Below are 22,206 nucleotides of genomic sequence, written 5' to 3' on the forward strand. Positions count from 1 at the left end.
CAGGAGGGATGCAAAGCAGCAGGGAGGGGGAGTGTGTGTGCGGGTGTGTGTGCAAAGCCGGCTTGACGCCCCCCCCTTTTTCCCCCATAAGGAGGGTCTGCCAGCTCAGGAGTGGCACAGCCGAGCGCAAGTCCTGCCTCCTTCCTCCTTCTTCCTCCTCCTCCTCCTCCCAGATGTTCCCTTGTGTGCAGCCATCTGTTGAGCTCCCTCCTCCCTCCTCCTGCGGGGAAGGGGGCAGCCCGCTTGCCCGGCCAGCTGCACGCCTTGGACGAGAAGGAGGAGGAGGAGGAAGGAGGAGGAGGGAAGAAGGGGACACCCGGCCCCAAGCCTCGCTGCTGCCGGCTCCCGGCGGCGCCCGCTCCCCGCCGTGGGAACCCGCGCTCCGCGGCCGCCCCGCCGTGGGAACCGACCCCCGCCCCGGTGAGTCCCCCCCCGCCCCCCATCCCCTCGCCGGTCCCGGTGAGTCCCTGCCCGCCGCTCCCCCGGCCCCTCCCCGGTCCCGGTGGGTCCCTCCTTGCCGCCCCCCATCCCCTCCCCAAACTCGCAGGGTGTGCAGAGCCCCAGGATGTTGTAGTTCCCCACCCCCCCGCCCATCACCCCCAAATTATCTTTTTTTTTTTTTGGGGGGGGGGGCTCGCTGGATGGGGGTGGGCTGAGCCTCGCCGGGGATGCGCAGAGCTAGCCCTGGGGGTGTCTGCTGGGGTGCCCCCCAAACCTCCGAGCGTGAAAACTTTTTTTGGCGTGATGAGTTTGCCTCGCACGGGGGCTCGGCGGTGCGAGGTTGGGGGGGGGGGGGCATCGGCTGCAAAACGCCTCGAGTACGGTTTGGGGGGAGGACAGAGGTCTCGGATGGAGTTAAACTCCTTTCCCACACACACATCTCTGGCTTTCCCAAAGGGGGAATTTTGGGGTGCAGCGGGTGCGTACGAGCCGCCCCCATCCCGGCTCCCTCTCCCCGGAGGATGAAGAATCTCCAGCCGGGATCTCTTCCCTCTTCCCTTCCCCTCACCCCCGGTGGAATGGTGCTTTGTGGAGTGCTTGGGATTGCCACGGCTGCAAAGTAATCCGAGCAGCAGCTGGAGGCTCCGCACCGCCTTCCGTGCCCGGTTTCGGGGCTTTGATTTCACACAGGGCTCCCTGTCTCCCCTCCTCTAGCCCCCCCCCTCCCTTCCACCCCCCACCCCTTCCCCACTCCCCCTTTTCCCGGCCCTCCCCTCCCAGCACGGCGGAGGGGGAGAGGAGAGAGGGGTTTTTTTTTTTTTGGTCGGGTTTTGGTGCTGGGAGGCTCGCAGCTCGCCCAAGGTAAGGGGGAAAAAGGAGAAGGGAGGGGGATAAAGCTTAAAGGGGGGGTCACCTGGATGGGGTGACCAGGCTGGAAGGTGCAAAAGAGGTGTGGGGGGGTTCTCCCCCGGGTTGCAGAGATAAAGGCAGGGCAAAGCTCCCTGCCTGGGAATTTCCCATGCCTGTAAATGGATTAAGCTGGAGGGGAAGGTGTGTTGAGGGGCGGGGGGGGGGGGGGGGGGGGGGCAGGAAGGGAGAGGAAGCAGACCAAGATTTATTTGTTCTCTTATAGAAAAAAAAAAAAAAAAAAAAAAAAAAAAAAGCTGCTGGTTGTGACTTTTGAAGCAGGAGGTCAGAAAGCACGGGGTTCCCCTGATAACGCACACACCCTGTAAACTTTTAAGCAGCTCCATGGAAACTTGTTATTAACGCTGCAGTCATTAAAAGGCGCAGACCACGGCAGATTTATTAGCCCAGTTAAACCACAACACGTGCCAGCTCTCGGGAAACAAAAGGGTCCGTCAACTTTCCTCCTCTGCTTGGGATGCGGGAAGGCTGGGAGGAGGGCGGCGAGGACAGAGCTGTGGGGAAGTGGCATCGCCGCCGTTAACCGACTCTCCATCGCGGTTAACGAACGGAATTCGGTGGCAGCGAAGACCTTTGAGCCCGGGTGTAACGAGCTCACGGCCAGCCGGGCCGAGCACACGGCGTTCATCCTGGCAGCCGGGCGAGGAGCCTCCAGCCGCCCCAGTCGAAAGATTATTTTATTTTTTTTTTTGCCCGGGTGTCTGCCATGATAAATCGGTTGCCGTTAGCCTGAATAACCGCATTCACTGAAGTTACAGTAGGAAACTTGTCTGGGTGGACACTGTGCCATTGCTCTGCAGAGAGCCTGCCCGTGCTGATGGCTGGCGTTGCGCTGAAATATCGCATTGATCGCTGCTCTGAAGCTCACGGGGTTTTATTGGAGCGCAGGGTTTTATTGGAGCGGTAGAGAGCGGAGCAAATACTGGGAGAAGAGGCTTTGGAAAGGCAGGGTTAGACCAACGCCTCACCGATCTCTCCGGGAATAAGGAGCACGTTGGATGTGTTAGATGCTGAAAGGACCGGAGGGAGCCTGGTACGTCCCTGGGTGAATCTGCAGCCCAAACTTGGCTGGCTGCTGGCCACCGGCGGCGGGTTAGTGTCTGCCACCGCGCTGGCACAGGGCTCGTGTCCCCGCTCAACCCACGGAAGCCAGTCCCCATCCCGGAGAGGACACAGGAGGTGCTGTGGGTTATAAATGGCCCATCGAGGCCCTGACCTGTGCTCAGTCGTCGCCCGGTCCCTCTCCGGAGGCAGTGGGTGCGCGGGGTGAGCGATGCTCGGCACCGGAGGAGGGGGGGGAGGCAGGAGGTTGGGTGGCAGCACCCAGGCGGGTTTTCCCTTGCAGCATCCTGGAGCGGGGAGACGCTGCTGGTTTGTGAATGAATTCGAGCAGCTGCTGGCGGAGGCAGCAGTGGGGGGAACAATTACAAAATGCCCGGATGACATGAGGGACATCCCAGGGGACATTAATTTCTAGCGGCGAAGTGGACTGGCAAGGGAAGGCTGCAGGGTCGGGGTGAGGGGTCTCCTGCACCCCTGTTCTTTAAGATTGAGTGCAAGGAATAAAGCAGCATTGAACGGATGGGAGGGAATAGGGAGAAAAAGCTGTAAAATAAAAAAAAACAAACATGCAAAAGTTACTCTTGGTTTTTTGTTGTTTTTTTTTTTTTTTTTTAAATATAGGAAAAAGCGTCCTGTGCTCTCCCAGCCCCGCAGTGACCAGCAGTGTTTGCCACCCCGGTGCGAGACAGAACTGGGAAAAAAAGGTAAGCCACTGTCTTACGGAGGTTTAGAGTTTTCCCTCTATCCCTAACTGCTTTTTTTTTTTTTTTTTTTTTTCTTCCTCCCCCCCTCCTCTTTCACTCTCTTCTCCCTCCTCCTCCTCCTCCCTTGTCAGCTGGCTGGTGGGGAGAAGGAGAGGCTGGAGGGTGGGATAAGACAAGGCATCCTTGTCCGGCAGCCCTCCTGACCCCCGGGCCCTGCGCGGTAGCCGCAGCGCTGGCCGCCTGGCAGGCTATCAAAAGAAACTTCCGAACGCTGAGATGTTGAGGGCCGGGAAGAGATAAAGGCTGGCTCGAGCAAGCCGTTTCTTGTCTTAAAACTTGGCACCTGGGCCCATCGAGGCGAATGTATGAACGGCTCAGCCATTCATTGCCGGGGAGCCCTGAGATTTTCACTTGTATTGCAATTTTTTTATACATACATATATATATTTGATTTTTTTTTTTTTTTCAATTTCCTGGGAGTTTCCATCATTCCTTCTTGGAGTATTCCTGGTGTGGGAGGGTGGGGGGGGAGAAGCAAATACGTGCTCTGAGAATCACACACCCCCCCCTCCACCCCACATCCCGCCCCCCCCAGGCTCGCAGACTCTGCAGGAGATTAAACCAACCTGGCTGCCTTAAGCACGGGACATTCCTGCCTTGCATTAACCAGGCTGGAAATCTGCCTGTCGGAGTGGTGGCAAACTGGAAAAAAAGCGCTTTTATCTCTGCCGTCACTGAGCGGAGGGCCATGTGCTGTGTGTAATGTCTTGAGTGCCGGCATCTGTGGGCTTTCTTTTCCTTCCTCTTGCCCCCCTCCTGCTTCTCTTTAGCTGTCCGTGTATCTGTGATGCTCACTCCTTTCCTTTCCCCTGGTTCTCACCCGGCAGCTCAAGCTCAAGGGTGGTGAGAGAAATAAGGACCTCTTTTTTTTTTTTTTTTTTTTTGACTTTCAATAAGATAACCCCTGTCAGGAAAAACTGAGACGTAAAGGCAAAGCCCTGCTGTGGCAAATGGGTCAAACCAGACGTGATTCCTCAACCCCATCACATCTAAAGTGACAAATGTGCGCAGAGTTCTCCACGTGGGGCAGGGCACGTCCCTGACCCCAAAATCGCCCATTTTCTTCCCATCCTTGAGAATGAGATGTCTGTAGCAGGGCGCACGGCGAGGCCAAGCTTCACTCAGCAGGGTGGAGGAGATCTTTCCTCTAAATACCTTTAATCCCAGTGCAAAGGCTCAGTTCCCACCCAAGGTGCAGCCCCTGTATCTACCCAGGATCGAAGCTTTGCCGCCTCTTGCATGAGGTCTCCAGCTCAGAGGATTGGAGGCTCAGAGGGTAACTCTGAACTTGGCCAGTATCATGCATTAGGGGAGAGCATTGCTCTCACCGGCTGTCCCTGAATGTCCCACGGTGATGTCCCTATCTCTGTGTTCGCAACACAGTGACCTCCCCTGGCTTTGGGGTAAGAAACGGGGTGCAAGGGGCCAACACCGTGTAGTCCATACAGAGGACACCTATGAGGATGCTGTAATTTGGGAATTCTTACTCTCTTGGTCAGGTAGAGTGAAATCAGGTCAAATTGGGTTAGGAGGTGGCTTAATACAGGATTAAATGGTAAAGGAAGATGGTTGTGTGTGTCCTGGGTGACTTGTGGCATCTCCATGGCATGGCAGGAGTGTCACAGAGCTGCGTCAAAAACAAGGGGACAGGGATGGGGACAGGATGGAGGCAGGGGAGGTGAGCAGCATGGGTGGGTAGAGGTCCCTGGAGAGGCAGGTCTGCTGTTGGCAGTCAGGGTTTAGAGTCCACAAAACTGATTTGAGAGGTGCTTAGATATTTCTCTAGCACAACCACCTTCCCAGACATCCCTTTCCATGTCCCCCAGCCTGGCTGCCCATTTTGCAAAGGGCAAAGCAGGGCTGGTGTCCCCGGAGTGTCCAGGCAAGGCAGGAGCTGGGCATGGTGCATGAGGACAGTGGTGGCATTTGTCTGGACCCGTTGTGGCAGCAGTGGCATTGGCAAGGGGCTTCTCTATGGGGTGAGACCAAGGTGCCTTGGCTTGTGCTCCATTCCCAGTTAAGCTGTTGAGATTTGAACTTGGAGATGGCACCTCCATCCCCACACTGGAATGAAGACCTCTTGGCCTTGGGGTTTGTCAACCTTAAGGTGTCAGGAGGGAAATGGAGGCACATGAATGGGGACTCGTGGTAACATCAGTGAGAAATGGGTCCTGCTGGGAATGTGTCTCTCCAAACCTACTTTAGATGATCTTTGTCTCCAAGATGCCATGCCAGCCAAGAGGGACTGGAGGATCCTGTGCCAGGGAAGGCAGGCTAAGAGCTCAGGAGATGCCACAACATCACATCCCTGGGGCAGTTGAGCAGCATCTGGGCTGGGAACCGCGGTGGGGATGATGCCCTGCTGCTAAACCCTTTGTCAGCTTTACCCAGACCCCCTTCCCCTCCCCAAATCCCCCCTTCCCAAATCTTCTCGGAGACCTGCTGGGCGTAGCGAATGTCTCACACGCTTCGCCAGGGTTGAGGCAGCTCCTGAAGCTCCAGCTGATGCTCCACCGAGAGATTTTGCTGGCATTCATTGTTCGCAGCGTCACGTTGCAAGAATTATTTGGGCAGGGGGGAAGAAAGGCCGGGAGGGGAACGAGACGGGAGCCTCCAGCTGTGCTGTTTGCAACAATAACGGCCAGGATTGTATTTATTATCTCCTCGGTGGAGGGTCTGCAGCTGCACGCTGAGAGCCACAGGCGGCAAAGAGGCCCGGAGATTATTGTGCATGGAAAAAAAAAAAAAACAAACCCACAGCCACAAAAATAAATAAAAAGCCCACAAAGAAGCCATGGGCAGGCTGGGGCGATGCCGAGGGGCACCCAGCATAGTGTTGCCTCCTCGCTTTGCCTTCCCCTATTGAAGCCAACAGCCCCGCAGGGCTGATAGAAGGGAGGTTGGGAGCTGCTTTGTTTCAGAGAGCTAAAGCTGCATGGAGTCCTCCTAAAATCCTTCTGCCAGGGCTGGAGGCGTTGCCCAGCTGGGGGGAAATTCTTTTCCCCTCTTCTTTTTGCATGATTTCAGGCAGTGCTGGCTGCCTCTGCTTGCTGGGACCAGGCAGAGCACCATGACCAAGACATGCCATCAGAGGCAGCGTTTGGACACCTGGTTTGCAGCCACCTCTGTTTTAAGGAGAAAGAGCTGGAAAGACCTTAGAGATATAGGATGATGGGGCTGCTATGAGCTATTCGCTCCCTTGTCTCACCTGGAAGGGCAGAGGCATCATATAGAATCACAGAATGGTTTAGGTTGGAAGGGCCCTTGAAGATCATCTAGTTCCAACCCCCTGATCTAGTTCCAGCCACCCCGGGAGGTATCGCCTTCGCCTGGCACCATCCCTCCTCTCTCTTCCTTCCTTCCCCCTGCCCAGCTCATCCTCTCCAGGGGAACCCATCCATGTCCATCCATGCAGCGTAGTCCTTCTGCAGCTCAAACCAGCCCACCGGGGTGGCTGAAATCAAACGACGCCGGGGATGTGGGGTACATCCACAGACGTTGTGCCTTTCCCTCATGGACCAGGCAGCTGCTGGTGGGTCCTTGCAACCTGCGCTCTCCTGGGGTGGGATGTGGCATGTGGCATCCCAGGGACACGCATGGCACATGGCATTCCCCAGCTGGCCACCGTGATCCGGCTGAGCAGCTCTATTATCAGTTAAAACCACGAAGCGTCCGGCATGGACAGGAGGTTTCCTCTCCCCGTGCTGCACCTCTTAACATTTCCCACTGGCCTGGCATATGGTGTTGGTCCCAGAGTGCATTCCTCCTGAATTATATCATGTCTCTGGGAGCCGCAGTGCTACGAACAAGTATTGTTGTAGCAGGAGCTGAGATAGGAACCGCCTGGGTTTGGGGGCCAGGTGTGGGAGAGGATTGTCAAGGGCTGAGGCTATAGCAAAAGCTTGCTAGGGTCATTTCAGCATTCAATAATTGACCTGCTAAGAAATACGGCCCTGCCTCAGGTGTTTTATGCTTTAAAAATTCATGTCAGCTTCTTGGCTTTCTTAGCCTGACACCAGGAACGGTCGGAGAAGAGGGGGAAGCACATGCAACCCCAACGTTGTAGATGTGATCCATCATTTTTAAGTTGATCTTTTGCAAAGGGGGATGCAGCCCCGAAGAAGGAGGGTTTAATGCTACCAAGGTTCCTGCTGTGATTTGGTACCCAGGAAAGCCTGGGTACTCGCAGCCTCCCTCCGTGCATCATGGTGAGCCCTTGGGCATCGGGGATGGTGGATGGGGATCTGCTGGTGGCTTCACCAGGTCCCTCTACAGCAAAATGCGTTAGGGCTGGTGTAAAACTAAGGTGTAAACCTCTCCCTTTGCTGCACTGAAGGGCTGGTTCGTAAACCTATTTGTGCCAAAATAACTCCTCTGCAACGGAGACCTCCCGTTCTGGGATCTGTCGCTGGGTTTATGATAAAGATCCTGTTTGGGCCGAGTTTGAGGCGGTTAAGAAAATATTTGTGTTCCTGGCTGAGATGAGGTCTGTGTTAGGCTCAGCGAGTGCTGGGACAGCGAGACCTCCTGTTCCTGGAAATGCTCATGGTTAAAAAGCAGAGAGGACGGATGGGAAGCAGGAGCTTTCAGGGGGTTAAAAGTTTTGGGGTGGTCACCCCTGGGGTAATGCTGCAGCAGGAGAAAGCCCTGAGCTCCTGCATCCCTTGTGGACGCTTTGTTCGATCCCGTACATCCCGGGCTGCTGCGAACTACCGGAGAGAGTCCAGCGGAGGCTACAAAGATGATCAAGGGACTGAAGCATCTCTGTGCTGAGGAAAGGCTGAGAGCCCTGGGGCTGTTCAGCCTGGAGAAGAGCAGGCTGAGAGGGGATCTCATCAATGCTCAGCAAGAGCTAAAGGGTGGGTGGCAAGAAGATGGGGCCAGACTCTTCTCAGTGGTGCCCAGTGACAGGACAAGGGGCAACAGGCACAAACTTGAACATGGGAAATTTTGTCTGAACACGAGGAAAAACTTCTTTCCTTTGAGGATGCCAGAGCCTGGGAACAGGCTGCCCAGAGAGGTGGTGGAGTCTCCATCTCTGGAGACATCCCAAACCCACCTGGACACATTCCTGTGCCACCTGCTCTGGGTGACCCTGCTCTGGCAGGGGGTTGGACTGGATGGTCTCCAGAGGTCCCTTCCAACCCCTGCCATTCTGTGATTCCATGAACCGGTGTGTGGCTGCCGATGCTCCCAGTTTGAGTGGTCCTGCAGCTGGCATAGCCAGGCAGTAACGGTGGGGCCGGGATGCTCGCATCCCCTCTGCTCCCAGTAAGCCCCATGAATCCATAGGGCTGCTGCCGGGAGGTGCCACGCTGCCCCAGTGCCTGCCTTCCCCTGCCCGCAGCCACGCCGGAGGCTCAGCAAACTTCATTTCCTTTTGGGAACGCCTCCTCCGGGCACAAGCACAGCTCGGCGTGAGGCTGGCGAGCAAAATTGCTTTCAAAAAGCCACGGGAGACTGTTTCCCCCACCTCAAATAAAACCGCCATTAACATGAGAGCTTCCTGGGCTGAGCAGGGAAAGGGGATTTTTGTGCAAAACCCTGCTGCGGCTGAGATTTAATTCCTAATTTGCCCATGCTGGAGGTAGCACCGACTTTTTCCCACTTGAGGCGAAATTCCCGGGAGTTGGGCTGCTGCTTGCTTCCAAGATGCGGCTTTTCGAGGCACGGAGCTCTCAGGGCGGCAGAAATTGTCCGTATTTCAGCCGCGGATGTAAATCAGCTGGAACTTGCCGTATGGGCTGGCAGACCTGCCCGCACAGGTTTCCTTTTGTCAGAGACAAAAACACACCACACCGCACCTTGATTTCCTCCTTGAGGGGGGATGAGGGATGCTGGGGGAGGGCGGGGGGGAGGGATTGCATAAGTGGAATAAACTATTAGCTGTTTAAACACGAGGATGATAAATTACCCATGGCGTCTTGCAAAGCAGATGGGATTTGTGACATTAACAGTTGGAGCAAAGATTATTTTAATAGGGTTCTCCATTTCTTTTAAAAATAAAGGATTTTTTTTTAATTTTTTTTTTTTACTTTAAAGGAAAAAAATACAGCAGAGGCTGTTTCAGCTGAGCAAGGCACGTCATATGTTTGAAAACAACCCCATAGCGTGAAGCTGTAGGGTTTGGAGGTGCTGGGTTCCCTCTTAATCAATCCCATATGTCTTCTCTGCAGCCCATGTGGTGGATTGAGGGGCGTTTTGGCTTTGGGGTTATGAAATGTGTCTGATGCTTAACAACTTGGCTTCGCTCTCGCTGATCTCCTCTATCTCGTCCCCTGTAACGTCTATGAAAATCTCCCTGAAGGATGGAGAGAATCAGTGGGATGGTGGTTAATCATTGTGGTTTTGGCTCAGCAGTTTCTCTGTGTCCGGAGCTGAGAAAAGCCAACTGAGATATTGCGAAAATGAGGAATGACGTCTTGTTTTTGCCTTCCTTGGCCATTCTGGCTGTCCAAACCTCAGATTCCATGGGGTTTTTTGTGAGATTCGAGTCTTGCAAAGATAGACTTGATGCAGAGCAATGTGGTTCTTGTTCAGATCTGTGAGCAGCATCTCATAGAATTGTAGAATCATAGGATGGTTTGGGTTGAAAGGGACCTTAAAGATCACCTAGTTCCAACCCCCTGCCCTGGCCAGGGACACCTCCCACTAGACCAGGTCTCATCTCTCTTTGTGGCAGTTTGGTCCCCTCTTAAAATCACTTGGGTGGCGACAAAGCTCTCTGCAGAGCAAAGAAGCCATTGGTTCAAGATCTGCTTGTCTTGGCTACCTCCTGTGATGCCTGGGGACACACAGGTCAGAGAGGAGAAATCCCATCCTGAGCCCACCCATCCCCATCACGCCACACCCCCGGCCTGCCTTAAATACAACCAATGGCTCTGCATTGACAGAGGAGAGACGACATTTTCTTTCCGTCCCCAGTTTGGTGCCTATTGCGTATTTTTCTTCCATAGCCTGGTAATGTAGATTCTTGATACCCTGGGTTAATTACTTGCTAATAACTCCCCCTTTGGTGGTGGGGCTCTTGACTGAATGCCGAGGAGGTGCTTCTACATCCATTATTAGAAATCATTAAAGTGGAAAGGAATTCATAGATACATCTTTTCTTCTTTTTTCTTTTTTTTCCTTTCTTTTTTTTTCTTCTTTTTTCTTCTTTTTTTTTCTTTTTTCTTTTTTCTTTTTTCTTTCTTTTTTCTCTTTTCTCTTTCCTCTTTTCTCTTTTCTTTTTTCTTCTTTCTTCTTTCTTCTTTCTTCTTTCTTTTTTTCTTTTTTTCTTTTTTCTTTTTTTTTTCTTTTTTTTTTTTTTCATTCCCTGTATTTAATTCTGATTTTCCCCAGTGAGCGGGAAGATCAAACAAAAAGTGTTCAGGCACTGGCAGGATGGTTTTAGCTCCTGTTCAGGCCTTCACTGTCTCTTTACATTGAGCCATAAGGGCTAAAGCCGCTGCCCCAGTGGCTGAGTTTCCCCCATCCAATTGCTTGCACACACTGGTGGGGGAAATAGGGTGAGGAGAAGGCAAAGACGGGGTTGCACATCCCCTTCTCTATATCCTGAGGAGTGATTGAGGATGGCTCTGTTCTCTAAGCAGATAAAACCACCAGCGTGAAGTGAAGGGCGATAACTTATCACCCAAAAGTGACTTGTGCAATGGCTCCTGATGGAGGGCGCCATTAAACCGAGATGAATTTAGAAGAGCCAAGGGACTGATTCTCATCCTGCTGCCACTGACACCAAGAGTAACTCCACTGGACTCCCCCAAACCCACCAAAGCAAATGCTAAAACCCAAGCAGCAGATACTTCTTGGATTCTCATTAGCTCTCCTCTCCTTAAATCCAAGAAGTCACAAACGCTGCGTATAAAACCAGGGCCGGTATTTGCAAAGCGTACCCCCAAACCAGCAAAAAACCCCCAAAATAACAAATGGGTCAGAAAGCCCCCTTCCCATTTACACCAGAACTCCTTTGTGAGGAAGCACTAATTGGTTTAATAAGCTTTGTAGAGAGGGGTAAGCACAATTATTTGCTGCATGCATGTGGGGACCCCTTCTGCAGGGAAGAGCCAGTCTGAAGCAGGCAGAGCAAAAGCCTGGATGACCTTTACTTTCAATGGATTCACACAAAGAAAAAGAAAAAAAAAAAAAAGAAAAAAGAGAGTAACCTTGTCGGCAGCAGTTTCTTTATCATGTGAGGGGTGTGTGCCTGCGAGTTAAGGGATTAGTAGTCTCTGGTTGTAGGCTGGTTTGAGGCAGTTTTGCTGTCTGCTCGCGCCAGCGCGTGGGATCTGGAGACCGGTCTGCGATTGCCTCCGTGGCCTCATTTGGACTTAGCCCGGGAGAGTCCGCACTGGAAAAGTGTAGCTGTTGCTAGTGCCGTGCTTTAGTCGGTAATTATTCCTATTTTACAGAATAATTAATGGAGAAAAAAAAAAAAACAAACACAAAGACACAAAGAGGTCTCTGAAGCGCTTTTGTTGTGGGAGAAGCAACTCAAGAGCATCCTGGTGCTCCGGAGCAATCTGCTGGAGCCACCATCCCAGCTGCCTCTTGGAGCCTCCCAAGTATTCAAAGAGAGAAAGAGCCAACTATCTCATCTTTTTTTTTTTTTTTTTTTTTTCTTTCCCCAGTCTGGAGGATTTATGGCCTCTGTCATAACCTATGCAGCTTGTTTCGCTTTCCAATAGCTTTCCCTTTCCCCTGCCCCCAATTAGCGAATGCAGCCAAGTGGGCTTTGTGGGCCTTGCTATAAAGACTTTGCTGTTTTTCACTTGGCTGATGCAAGAGACAGGAGACAATTCCCAGCTCTTCCCCCTGATGAAATATCGTTGCTAGTAAGGGTGTTGCAAAGGGTGTTGAAGGAGTTGCAATTCCATCATGCTTTGCTAGAGCAGCAACTCTATTTGGGATAGGCAGAGTCCAGCCCTTCCTTTTTGCCTCTTTCCTTTAAAGGTTGCTCTATTTGTTGTTAATCCAGAATTAATCCAGCAGCACCTTGGCAGAAAAAAAAAATGGAAGTTACCAGGATCTGTTCAGCAAGACATGCAGGGATTCATGTCATACCTGATCTGCTCTAATGGTGGGCTGCTGTTGAAAAGATGGGTCCTCTTTTCCCCATTCCTGTGTAACCCCATGGCTGGGCAGATGGATTTGCTGGAAAACTGACCCACCGAAGGGGGGAAAGGAAGAATAGGGGTTTTTTTGTTGGATGAGTGAGCGGAACTGATTCATCCTGGGTGCAGCTGGTTGCTGGCCGAGACTTGGGTTTGGAAAATGCAGCCAGGGATGGGGCAGGATGCAGTACCCCAGGGAGACTGGGCATCCTGTTCCACCATGGACAAGGGAGAGATGGGGCATCTGCAAGGATGGGTCTGGCCTTAGGTGGGTTTCATCCCCTTCTGGAGCAATTTCTTTCTCTTCACCCCACCATAGAGACAACCTGGGATTTCTGCACTTCTTACTCATGTACCTTAAGCTTCGTTGGGTGACTTTAGGTCTTCAGCCCTGACTCCAGCTGCATTTCAGCCGATGCTTTGCCAAGTGGCATGTTCAGGGAAGCTGAGGGTTGCAAGTGTGAAGAACAGGGTTGTCTGTTTCCTGACTCCATCAAACAAAGAACTTTCAAACACCTCCCCCTTTTATTATTTTTTAATTAGTCCTTGATTTTTGGCTATAGGGATTTCCAGCTTGGTGGTTGCCAGGGCAACCGGAGGTAGCTTAGGTAGCATCTTCTTCATCTCCACATTCCCGAGGCGGGGACCAGTCCCTGAGCAATGGGCTTCCATCCAAGGTGGGACGTGTTAGCACATCTCCATTGGGTTGTAACGAGGTGGCAAAATCTCATCTGTGGATCAGGGAAGACAGTGAGAAAAGTCTTTAAGGAAGCGGAGAAGGAGGAAATCAAGTGCAATGAGAAGAGTGAATTTGCAACAACACAGTGACAGGGCTTTCCTCCCTCCCACCTCCCCAGCCATCAGCTGAGACCTAGCTTTTCTCTGCAGGCTGGTTTTAAAATCAAATTTTACCCTTTTTTTTTGGCAGAGAAATCTCAGTGTGAGGTTTCCACCTGGGTCCTGCCACGTGATGGTGCTGGGGATGAGCAGAGGAGGGAGCAGGTGTCGGGGCATCTGCAGGCTCAGGGAGAGATGTGGAATTTGGAGGAGAAGGCTGGCACCCTGCTGGTGCTCCATTAGCCACCGCTGTGTCTCCTTGGGGTTGTCTCAGGATACTTGGCGTGCAGAAAGGATGAGCAAGGTAGAAAGACAAGAGCCCTGCGGACACTCTGGGCACCTGAAATGTGGGGGATGATGCTGCACCCCCAGCAGGTCCTGTTGAAATCAGTGGGTATAACGAGCCCTCCAGAGCAGTCAAGTGGCCAAAATTTGTTCTTGGGATCTCTCCACACCACAACAACCATAGAAAAGAGGAGGTCATGGCTGAACCATCTTGAAAGCAGGCTGTTTTCTCCTGGTGGCTTTCCCCTCGCCGTCCCAGGTGATGGGGCTGGTGGCTTCTGGCCCGTGGTGTTTCCTCCAGGTGAATCTCCCCAGTGCTGCAGGAGGATAACTCATCTTCCTTTTACGAGGGGATGCCTTGGCTTCCTGCCTTTATCAACAGAGCAGCTCGTAGGCAGCAATCCAAAGGCAATTTGATGCGGTTTCAAGTGCACGCTGTACACAGATGAACTGTAAATGCCTGCGGCATGTTTCTTTCCCCATTTCAAAGAGCGCTATCGATTGCGCCATATGATGATGAAGCATGCCTGTACCTGACTAAGCTCTTCGTTGATTATCTAGCACTGCAGGAGTCTTTTTCGTAGACTAGAAGATGACCAGTGCCTTTATTTCTCCTATCTTTTATCAGAGATATTGGCCAAGGGGCTTGTTATTGTGTGAATGTTTCTTGTTGCTCCGTGAGGGAGTTTTTAACTGGTGGTAATGGATTGCATCTCATCTGCAAAGCAATTGCAGAGCCAGTAAGGGAGAATTGGGGGCAGTGCTGCGAGGAGGGAAGAGGCAATAAATGCTGTGCAAGTACCTAAGCTGAGCTTTGTGTACTGCATTTCATCTGCATAAAGTTTCATGCTTGCTGCTGGCTGGTGCCATGGATGTTGCAGTGGGAGTCGCTGTATCTGCTCACTTCTGGCGATCATTTTTGAGGCTGATCAGGAAGAGAATTCCCATGTCAAAAGGAGCTTGAGCAGCCACATATCAAAGCCCAGCACTGGCTTTGATTCTCCTCTCAGTTCATAGAATCACAGAATGGCTTGGGTTGGAAGGGACCATTAAAGGCCATCTAGTCCAACCCCCTGCCATGAGCAGGGACATCTTCAACTAGATCAGGTTGCTCAGAGCCCTGTCCAACCTGACCTTGAATATTTACAGGGATGGGGCATCTCCCTCCTGGGCAGCCTGTGCCAGTGTTTCACCACCCTCATTGTAAAAATGTTTTTCCTTGTATCTAGTTTGAACTTCCCCTCCTTTAGTTTAAAACCACTACCCCTTGTCCTATTGCTACAGGCCCTATTAAAATGTTTGTTCCCAGTTAAACTAGGACTTTGGAGATTGCCCTCTTGCTTTCCTTCAGGTGGCCCATCAGGAGCCCACGAAGGTCTTAGCAGTGCTCAGAAAGCCAAGTCTCACACTGATGTGTTTTGGACTGCTGGGGTCTGATCCACCTCCCACCAGAGTCAATGGGAAGCCATGAGGAACTGAGCTGGGTTTTTGAAGAAGAAGTTAGGAGGCGCTTTCCTTGTCGAGAGATGAGGTGGGAATAGCCACTGGGTGGGATTTGGGAGGAGAAATACCAGTAGACTGAGCTGACACTAACGCAGGTACTTCCCTGTACGTGAAATATTTAACATTTGGGATTTTGCTTTTTGAGTTCCCAAAGAGCTCCCCACTGCTCTAATCTCCCCTGGTAATAAAACATTTCAGTGCATTCCAAATGCAGCTTCATGAAAAAAATGTAAATTTTAGTTTAGGAGGGACTGAAGAAGGGAGCAAGCTATGGTCTGTCTGCACAGAACGAGAGGGGATCAGCCTTGATGCCATTAGGAAAGGGATATCTGGAATTGCGCCTGCAGAAAGGAGCACTACCCCCTGCGTTCCCTCTGCACACACATGTGTTTTCTCAAGAAATAGTCGAGATGGGCTGCAACTAGGGCTCATCTTACTGATTTTCTGTTGTTTCTGTAGAATAATGGACCCTGGAGGATTGCGCGTTGGCTGTTAGCGACGCTTTGGTTGCAGGCTCTTTGGCCAGAGTCCCAATCTCTGCTCTCTATTTGCAGGAGGTCTGGGAGTTACCACCAGCCAACTTGTATCGGTGATCAGGACAATATTTTTGCAACGCTTTTCCCCCTTTGCACTTCTGTTGCACATTGGCACGTAGTCCCTGGGTTGGTCTCCTGGGAAGGAGAGCAGGGCCAAGAAGACCACGCTGAAAAGGGAGAGAAACTGCTGCCAAGGGGTAGGTGAGGGAAGATGAAGTGTGAACTTCTAGGAAATGGTCCTGGGAAGGTGCAGGGGCTGGGGGGAAGGCATCTCAGCCAGATCAAAGGCTGTGTGGGAAAGATGATACTGCAAGGAGGTTAATGAAGTGCTTTTAAACAGCTGCGGGAAAGGTGAGAATAGAGACCGGGGTGGTGGGGGGGTGGTGGGGCTGAGATGGGGACAGGAACATGCATTTAAAGGGGATTGGGTTGGGGTTTTTTTGGCTAAATGAGTGCTTGGCACGTGAGTCTCTGTTTATCGCCAGCAGCGTAGCCAAAGAGTGGTGCTGGTGGGTCTGCTTGCCTGGTTCGGTGGGAGTTTTTGTTGCCGGCCTCCTGGAGACCATTTGTAAGGCATGAGGAGCTGTCACCCATGACTGCAATGGGAACCAGCGAGGGCAGCTCTTGCTGCCTCTGCTGACCTGTGGGGATGCTGGCATGCTCCAATTTACCCTCCCCAGAGATGCAGAGCTAAAGCTTTTTTGGCTGGCTCTTGAAATCACGCAGCTGCTGTTGCCCACAGTTGTGCGGAGGAGTCGTTATGATGTGATCTGAAGAGGTCCAGCAAAGCTGGAGAGGTGCTCATCAGCTCTCTTCCTTCCTTGACTATGACAATGGAGAGACAGAAACATCTTAGATGGAGGAGGGTCAAACCCAGAGGGATGGAGAGAGCTCCTTGCTTGCTGTCATTGTTAATCAGAGAGAATACTTAATGTAATTAGCAAAGACTCCCCAGAGGCTCTATAGGAAACAAATTGGCTCTCTCCACTAATGACTGTGCAGGAGGTTGGGGCCACCACAGCACAGTCTGGGTTAGACCGAGCAGTTCATGGTTCCTCTGCTCCAGCACCAGCCCAAGGAGGGTGGGTTTGAGCCACCTGATATAAAGCAATGATCTTACCTACCTAAACACTTCTAAATTTGCATCTGAAGTCTAAGCAAGGGAGACGTGCTGGCCATTTGTCCAGGAGGTAGCTAGCCTTTCTAGCCGTTCATCCTGGATGATGTTCTGATGATGCCGTTATCTTTGTCATCTATAAGAAATTTGAATGGAGGTTTGGTTTTTCCTTTCTTGATAAGGGTTTTGGACACCTAAGGCTCCCACTGGGCGCACAGCCTACATGATTTCTCCAATGCAGGGTCTGGAACCTGGCACTCCCAAATCTCACATGGATGCCCTGACATGAAGACCTCTGTGTGCTGAAGTTCACCAGGCTGTAAAATGACTCAGGGTTGGAGCTGTCATTTAGCTTCTTCCGTGGTCCAGCCAAAAGGATGCCTGTTGGATAGATCTTGCTTGAAGGCAGCCTACTGTCCTTATGGTGAATTTCCAGTTGTGCCAACTTCATTATATCTGCAAAGACTGTTAGCCCAATATTTTTTTCTCCATTAAATTTGCAATGGGGTTCACAATATGAGAGATAAAGAGGAGGACGTCCATGCTATTTAAGGGTGTACTTAATTTATCCCTTTAGAAAGACAGAGGAGAAGACTGCACAACTCAGACTGTTACACATCTTCAGTTAAGTAACTTCTACAGCAATTAAATCTCTTTTCTTATTGTCTTGTTTTCCAGGTCAACAATGCAGTTCCTGGCCTGGTTCAATTTCCTGCTTCTCCTTCCTTGTTTTGGTACCACCAAAACCTGCTTCCCCGGCTGCCACTGTGAAGTGGAAAGCTTTGGTCTCTTTGACAGCTTTAGCTTGACCAAGGTGGACTGCAGTGGAATAGGCTCGCACATTGTTCCCGTCCCAATCCCTCTGGATACCTCCTACTTGGATCTGTCATCAAACAAACTGGAAACAATCAATGAATCGATGCTTACTGGCCCTGGATACACCACCTTGGTGAGCCTTGACCTGAGCTACAACAAAATTGCCAAGATTTCCTCCACAACCTTCTCCAGGCTTCGGTACCTGGAGTCCTTGGATCTGAGTCATAACTCTCTGGAAGTCCTCCCGGAGGACTGTTTCTCCAGTTCTCCTTTGGGTGACATTGATTTGAGCAATAACAAGCTTTTGGATATAGCTGTGGACATTTTTGCTTCAAAAGGTCAAGGAAAACCCCTGAATGTGGATCTATCCAATAATATGCTGAGCACAATTACGAGGCACCATGAAAAGAGCATCCCCAACATCCAGAACTTAAATCTTTCTGGAAACAGGCTAACGTCTGTGCCAAACCTTCAAGGGATTCCTCTCCGATACTTAAATCTTGACGGGAACCCTCTAGTCAAGATTGAGAAAGGAGACTTCACAGGGCTGAAAGATTTGATTCATTTATCCCTCAGTGGCCTGCGTGGCTTTGGAGAATTAAATCCTTATAGCTTCAAGGAACTACCAGCCCTCCAGGTTCTGGATTTATCCATCAATCCCAACTTGAAGTCACTGACTGCTGAAGTTATCTTTGGTCTGAACTCCCTACAAGAGCTCAACCTCTCTGGGACAGGTGTGTCATCCTTGCCAAAGACTGCGCTGAAATACCTGCCTTCCATCAAAAGCATCACCTTGGGGAAGAACATACAGTGTCTTAAGACCATCAAAGAAGGACAGTACCACCGACAAATCGGGCTGACCAAAAAAGAGGTCCTCAGTTGCCACGACAGCCACGGGTCCGTAGCAGCAGCACCTTACGTTTCGTGATGAAAGCTGGGGAGAAGGTGTGGGGAAGGGAGGGCGGGGGGCCGTGGGATTTGTACAGGTGTCGGACTGAGATGGCTTGCAGTGTGCCTTTTGTAAAACTGTCAATAATTTATATATTTGTATATGCCAATACTTGATTGTTCGTGGATTTTATAAACTCTCAAATCCTGGCCCCACGTCATCTGCAGGGTCCCAATTTTACCAGGTGCATTGAGGTCCTGCACGCAGCCCGTTGGCTCAAGAGCGGTGACGCTGGACAAGGGGGACCGAGCTGCTCTGCAGGTCCCAGGGCAGAATGGTCGGTCTGGAGCAAACCTTCATGCCCCAGACGCGTTTGTAGGAGCAAAGCTACGTCTCACCAGAGCACACGCCAAAATGTACCGACTCCGTAGCTGCTTGCTTACAAACCCGTGCATCATCCTTTTTTTAATTATTACTCCCCAAGAAGTGCCTTCTGGTTGTTGCCTTCATTAGCAGCACTCCGTTCCCTGTCATGCACTTTCAGCCTTGAAGAAACATTTCCAGACCAACCTGAATACAGGGTACTCCTAATGTGCTGGTTTTTACATGTTATTTGCATAGGTGTGCAATGAACATTGAGTGAGTCGAGAACTTTTCCCACAATTTGCTCCCTGTTTTCCCATCTCTACCCTTTTCATGTCTAATTACTTCAGGTCCAACCTTGGCAGCCTCCTGTCTTTCTAACCTTAGCGAGCCATTGCTCAGAGCCGATGCGCAACAGAGCAAGGGAAGCAGAGGGGTCTGCCAACAGCCACTTCTCACCCAGGAACCAACCTCCAACGAAGCAAACCGACTGAGTTGCGAAGTGAAGAGATCGTGTAGCCAAGCTTAAAAAAAAAATTTAAAAAAAAAAATCCCCATTCCCTTTCTGGGGAAGCTTGGAAGAAAACTTTGACACAGATTCTCGTTTGACAACCTTATCAAACCAAGACGCAGGCTCAGAGGACGTGAGAGTAAGCTATTTCCATGCTGATGTTCCCCATCTGAACACAACATCTGTGACTCAGCTGGGCGCGCGTGAGGCAATTTCCAGTGCCAAAACGCTCCCCAGAACGTGCCAGGGGAAGAATTAGCACTGACGCCTGTGACCCTGGAGCGCTTTGCCTATCAGGGGAAAGATCTTGGGGTTTATTTTCCAGGGTTGTAGCTTTTTTCTTTCTCTCACACAGCTCCTTGGCTGCCGACTGAAATCTGATAAAAAGCCTGGTCCTCAGAGGTTTGCTCATTTTTTCCTCCATTGCTGAAATGCTGGCAAAGCATGTCTTGTCCCTCTTCTTCTTCAGGCTAGGAGAAAGCAGGGGAAGGCAGCACAGAATGACTCCATGCCATGTGTGAAGCCTTGTTTGTAGGAGCTCCTGCAGTGGAGGTGTCTGCTGAGGACTGGTCCACATCTGGCACACTCTTTCCTGGGGATTGGAAGGGACGTTGTGAATGGGGGTCCTGCTCGGGCTGATCTGCAGCTTGGTTTCTAAGCCCAGCCTTGCATCAGGGTGACCTTCAACGTTTGAAACTGATTTAGGGAGGTCCATGCAAAGGTGATGCAGATAGAAACCCAAACGACAGCCCTCCTTAGGAGTGTTGGGAGGAGCTCAGGCTTCGTCCTCACACCCCCAAAGGCCTTTGCAAACGGAAACCCTATTGCCCAAAGCAGTTGTCTCTAGGGATGGTTGAAACCCATTGGGCCCATAAAAGCCAGACTCAACATTTCACTTTGGATACTGAAATCCCTCTCCCACCTTTTTATCCGTCTCCTTTTCAGTGAGTTGTTTGGGGACCTCAGGGTGGGATTTTAACCCTTTCTTTCGGTGTTGGGGCTTTTGCCCCTCTCCTGAGCCTTTGCAATGCTCAACCAGCCTTCACAATCACAAGAAACATGTCGATTTTCTTAAAAAGGCAACGTGACTGCCTACAGGCCGGGATCTGGAGGGGAACAGCAACCAACTGCAGCGCAAGACGGGGGCAGTTTGGGAGGAAAGGGTTTTTTTTTAGCGGATCTTGCCTTTTTAAGAGAATTCTTTTCTGCTGGCAGAAAATGTAACTTTTAAAAAGAAAGTTGTTTAATTTTATAAGTCTGTACGTAGATGAAATGTTACAGGGATCGTATACTGTCAAAGTTACTGTCTTTGTGCCACTGTGGTAAGTTCAAAACCCAATGTGACAATCCAGTTGAAGACTGCAAGATTTCCTTGTGTAATCTCTCGCTAGCTGCTAGCTAAACAAGTCTTAGCAAAAGCTGGCAAATACCGTCGCTGTGTTAGTTTGTTGTTTTGTTGTTGTATTTTTTTTAAAGAACGTCTGCAGCATTGTAAGGCTTTGTGATTACTCACAATATAATAAAGTGATTTGGAGGAGAATAAACCCGGATCCCCCGGATTTACTGCCTTAGCGCTGGGAAGGCGGCAGCTGTCACTGGGTCCGAAGTGCAACGCGGCTTCTCTCCTTGCCCGGCTCAGCCCCACCAGCCTTATGGGTGTTGTATCTCCAAACTAGGGGTGGCTTGTTGGCCTCCACATTGGCAGAAAGGCTTGAGAACTTCACTGGCTGACTCAAAGGAAATTATGGACGTGTGGCACTGAAGCAGCACAAGAGTATCTGGAGCAAATTTCCTGCTCCAGGATCTGCTCCAAAGCTTGTCAGAGATGGTGGAGGTCTCTTCATGGGTTTGGCCAATCTGGGACACAGTCTGCTAGGGATGAAAGGCTGGATTTGCCAAGTGGGTGATGTGGGGAGAGCCCACAAGCTGTTTCACGAGACCATGGGGGTGGGAGGAAGCGAATGGCATGAGGGCTAACGGCTTTACACTGAAAGAGGGGAGATTTCGATGAGATACTAGGTAGAAATTCTTTCCTGTGAGGGTGGTGAGCCCCTGGCCCAGGTTGCCCAGGGAAGCTGTGGCTGCCCCATCCCTGGAGGGGTTCAAGGCCAGGTTGGACGGAGCTTGGAGCAACCTGGTCTGGTGGGAGGTGTCCCTGCCCAGGGCAGGGGTGAGGGAACTAGATGATCCTTAGGGTCCTTTCCAGCTCTAACCATTCTGTGATTCTATGATTCCATGATCCTATGACTCTCTGCACTCTGCCAGACCGCAGAGCTTTCATCAGTGAGATACACGTGGTCCAGCCTCAGCACCGCTCTCTGAGGAGCGGGGGCTGCTGCGTGGGGGGCTAAGAGCATGCAGAGCCATTGCAAGCAAAGAATAAATAGAAACATCTCTGGAGGGCTTTGCCTGCTCTTAAACAGCAAATTTAATTTTAAGCACTTCTCAGTGCTGTGTATAAAAGTGATGCAAGCAGAGTCCCAGTGAGGAAACCGCCCCCGGGAAGCTGCAGCATTCCAGGTCCTCCCAAGCCTGAAGGGACAACTGCATCTTCCATCCAGGCAGACAGAGCTACAGGCTGCCTGGAAGAGGCTGTTGTTTCTCCATCTGCTTTTTCAAACTGCCCCATCCTCCAGGACTGCAAGGTTTGATCAGACCGTAACCTGGAGGCAGACATCTCCAGGAGAGGCCAGATCTTGCTTCCAGCACTGTTATGGACTGTAGAGGAAAAGCCATCACCAACCCTTAGAGATAACTGCTCCTCTGGTGTCCACCATTGCGTGCTGTGAACATTAGGCTACACCACCACTCCTTCTGGGACTCCTTCTGGATGGGATCCCTCCTGCCCTGGGACAACAGGCTCAGTTGTAGAGGTGGAGAGTGTCCTGCTGCCCCAGTCTGCCAGGGGATGGACACTGCCCAGGGAGCAACAGGTCTGAAGCTTGCTTCTCCCACTTCCATGCGAGTCCCCCACTTATATGATGTTCCAGCGCCGTGCTGGACCTTTTCCCTCCCAGTACCCCTTTGCCCCCTTGCCTTACCTTC

General features: G+C 51.3%; 1 protein-coding gene across 5 annotated transcripts; it reads left to right on the plus strand.

The window, feature by feature from the left end:
* The first annotated feature begins 257 nt into the window (after positions 1-257).
* Positions 258-20,699, plus strand: TSKU (tsukushi, small leucine rich proteoglycan). Of its 5 annotated transcripts, none has more exons than XM_074572317.1 (4): positions 258-420; positions 3,052-3,134; positions 15,484-15,662; positions 17,261-20,693. In XM_074572317.1, the coding sequence occupies exon 4, from the start codon at positions 17,268-17,270 to the stop codon at positions 18,324-18,326; it is 1,059 nt and encodes a 352-aa protein (XP_074428418.1). In that variant the 5' UTR covers positions 258-420; positions 3,052-3,134; positions 15,484-15,662; positions 17,261-17,267; the 3' UTR covers positions 18,327-20,693. The 5 variants fall into 5 exon arrangements, with proteins under 5 accessions (XP_074428418.1, XP_074428417.1, XP_074428422.1 ...); XM_074572321.1 differs by lacking the exon at positions 258-420 and adding an exon at positions 1,818-2,401; XM_074572316.1 differs by lacking the exon at positions 15,484-15,662 and having other exon boundaries at positions 271-420; positions 17,261-20,699.
* The last annotated feature ends 1,507 nt before the right edge of the window (positions 20,700-22,206 follow it).

The sequence above is a fragment of the Larus michahellis genome, chromosome 1, assembly GCF_964199755.1.
Source record: "Larus michahellis chromosome 1, bLarMic1.1, whole genome shotgun sequence".
Lineage (NCBI taxonomy): Eukaryota > Metazoa > Chordata > Aves > Charadriiformes > Laridae > Larus > Larus michahellis.

What these genes read in the sequence shown, in the direction of transcription:
- TSKU (XM_074572317.1), top strand. Translation starts at nt 17,268, where the DNA reads ATGCAGTTCCTGGCCTGGTTCAATTTCCTGCTTCTCCTTCCTTGTTTT.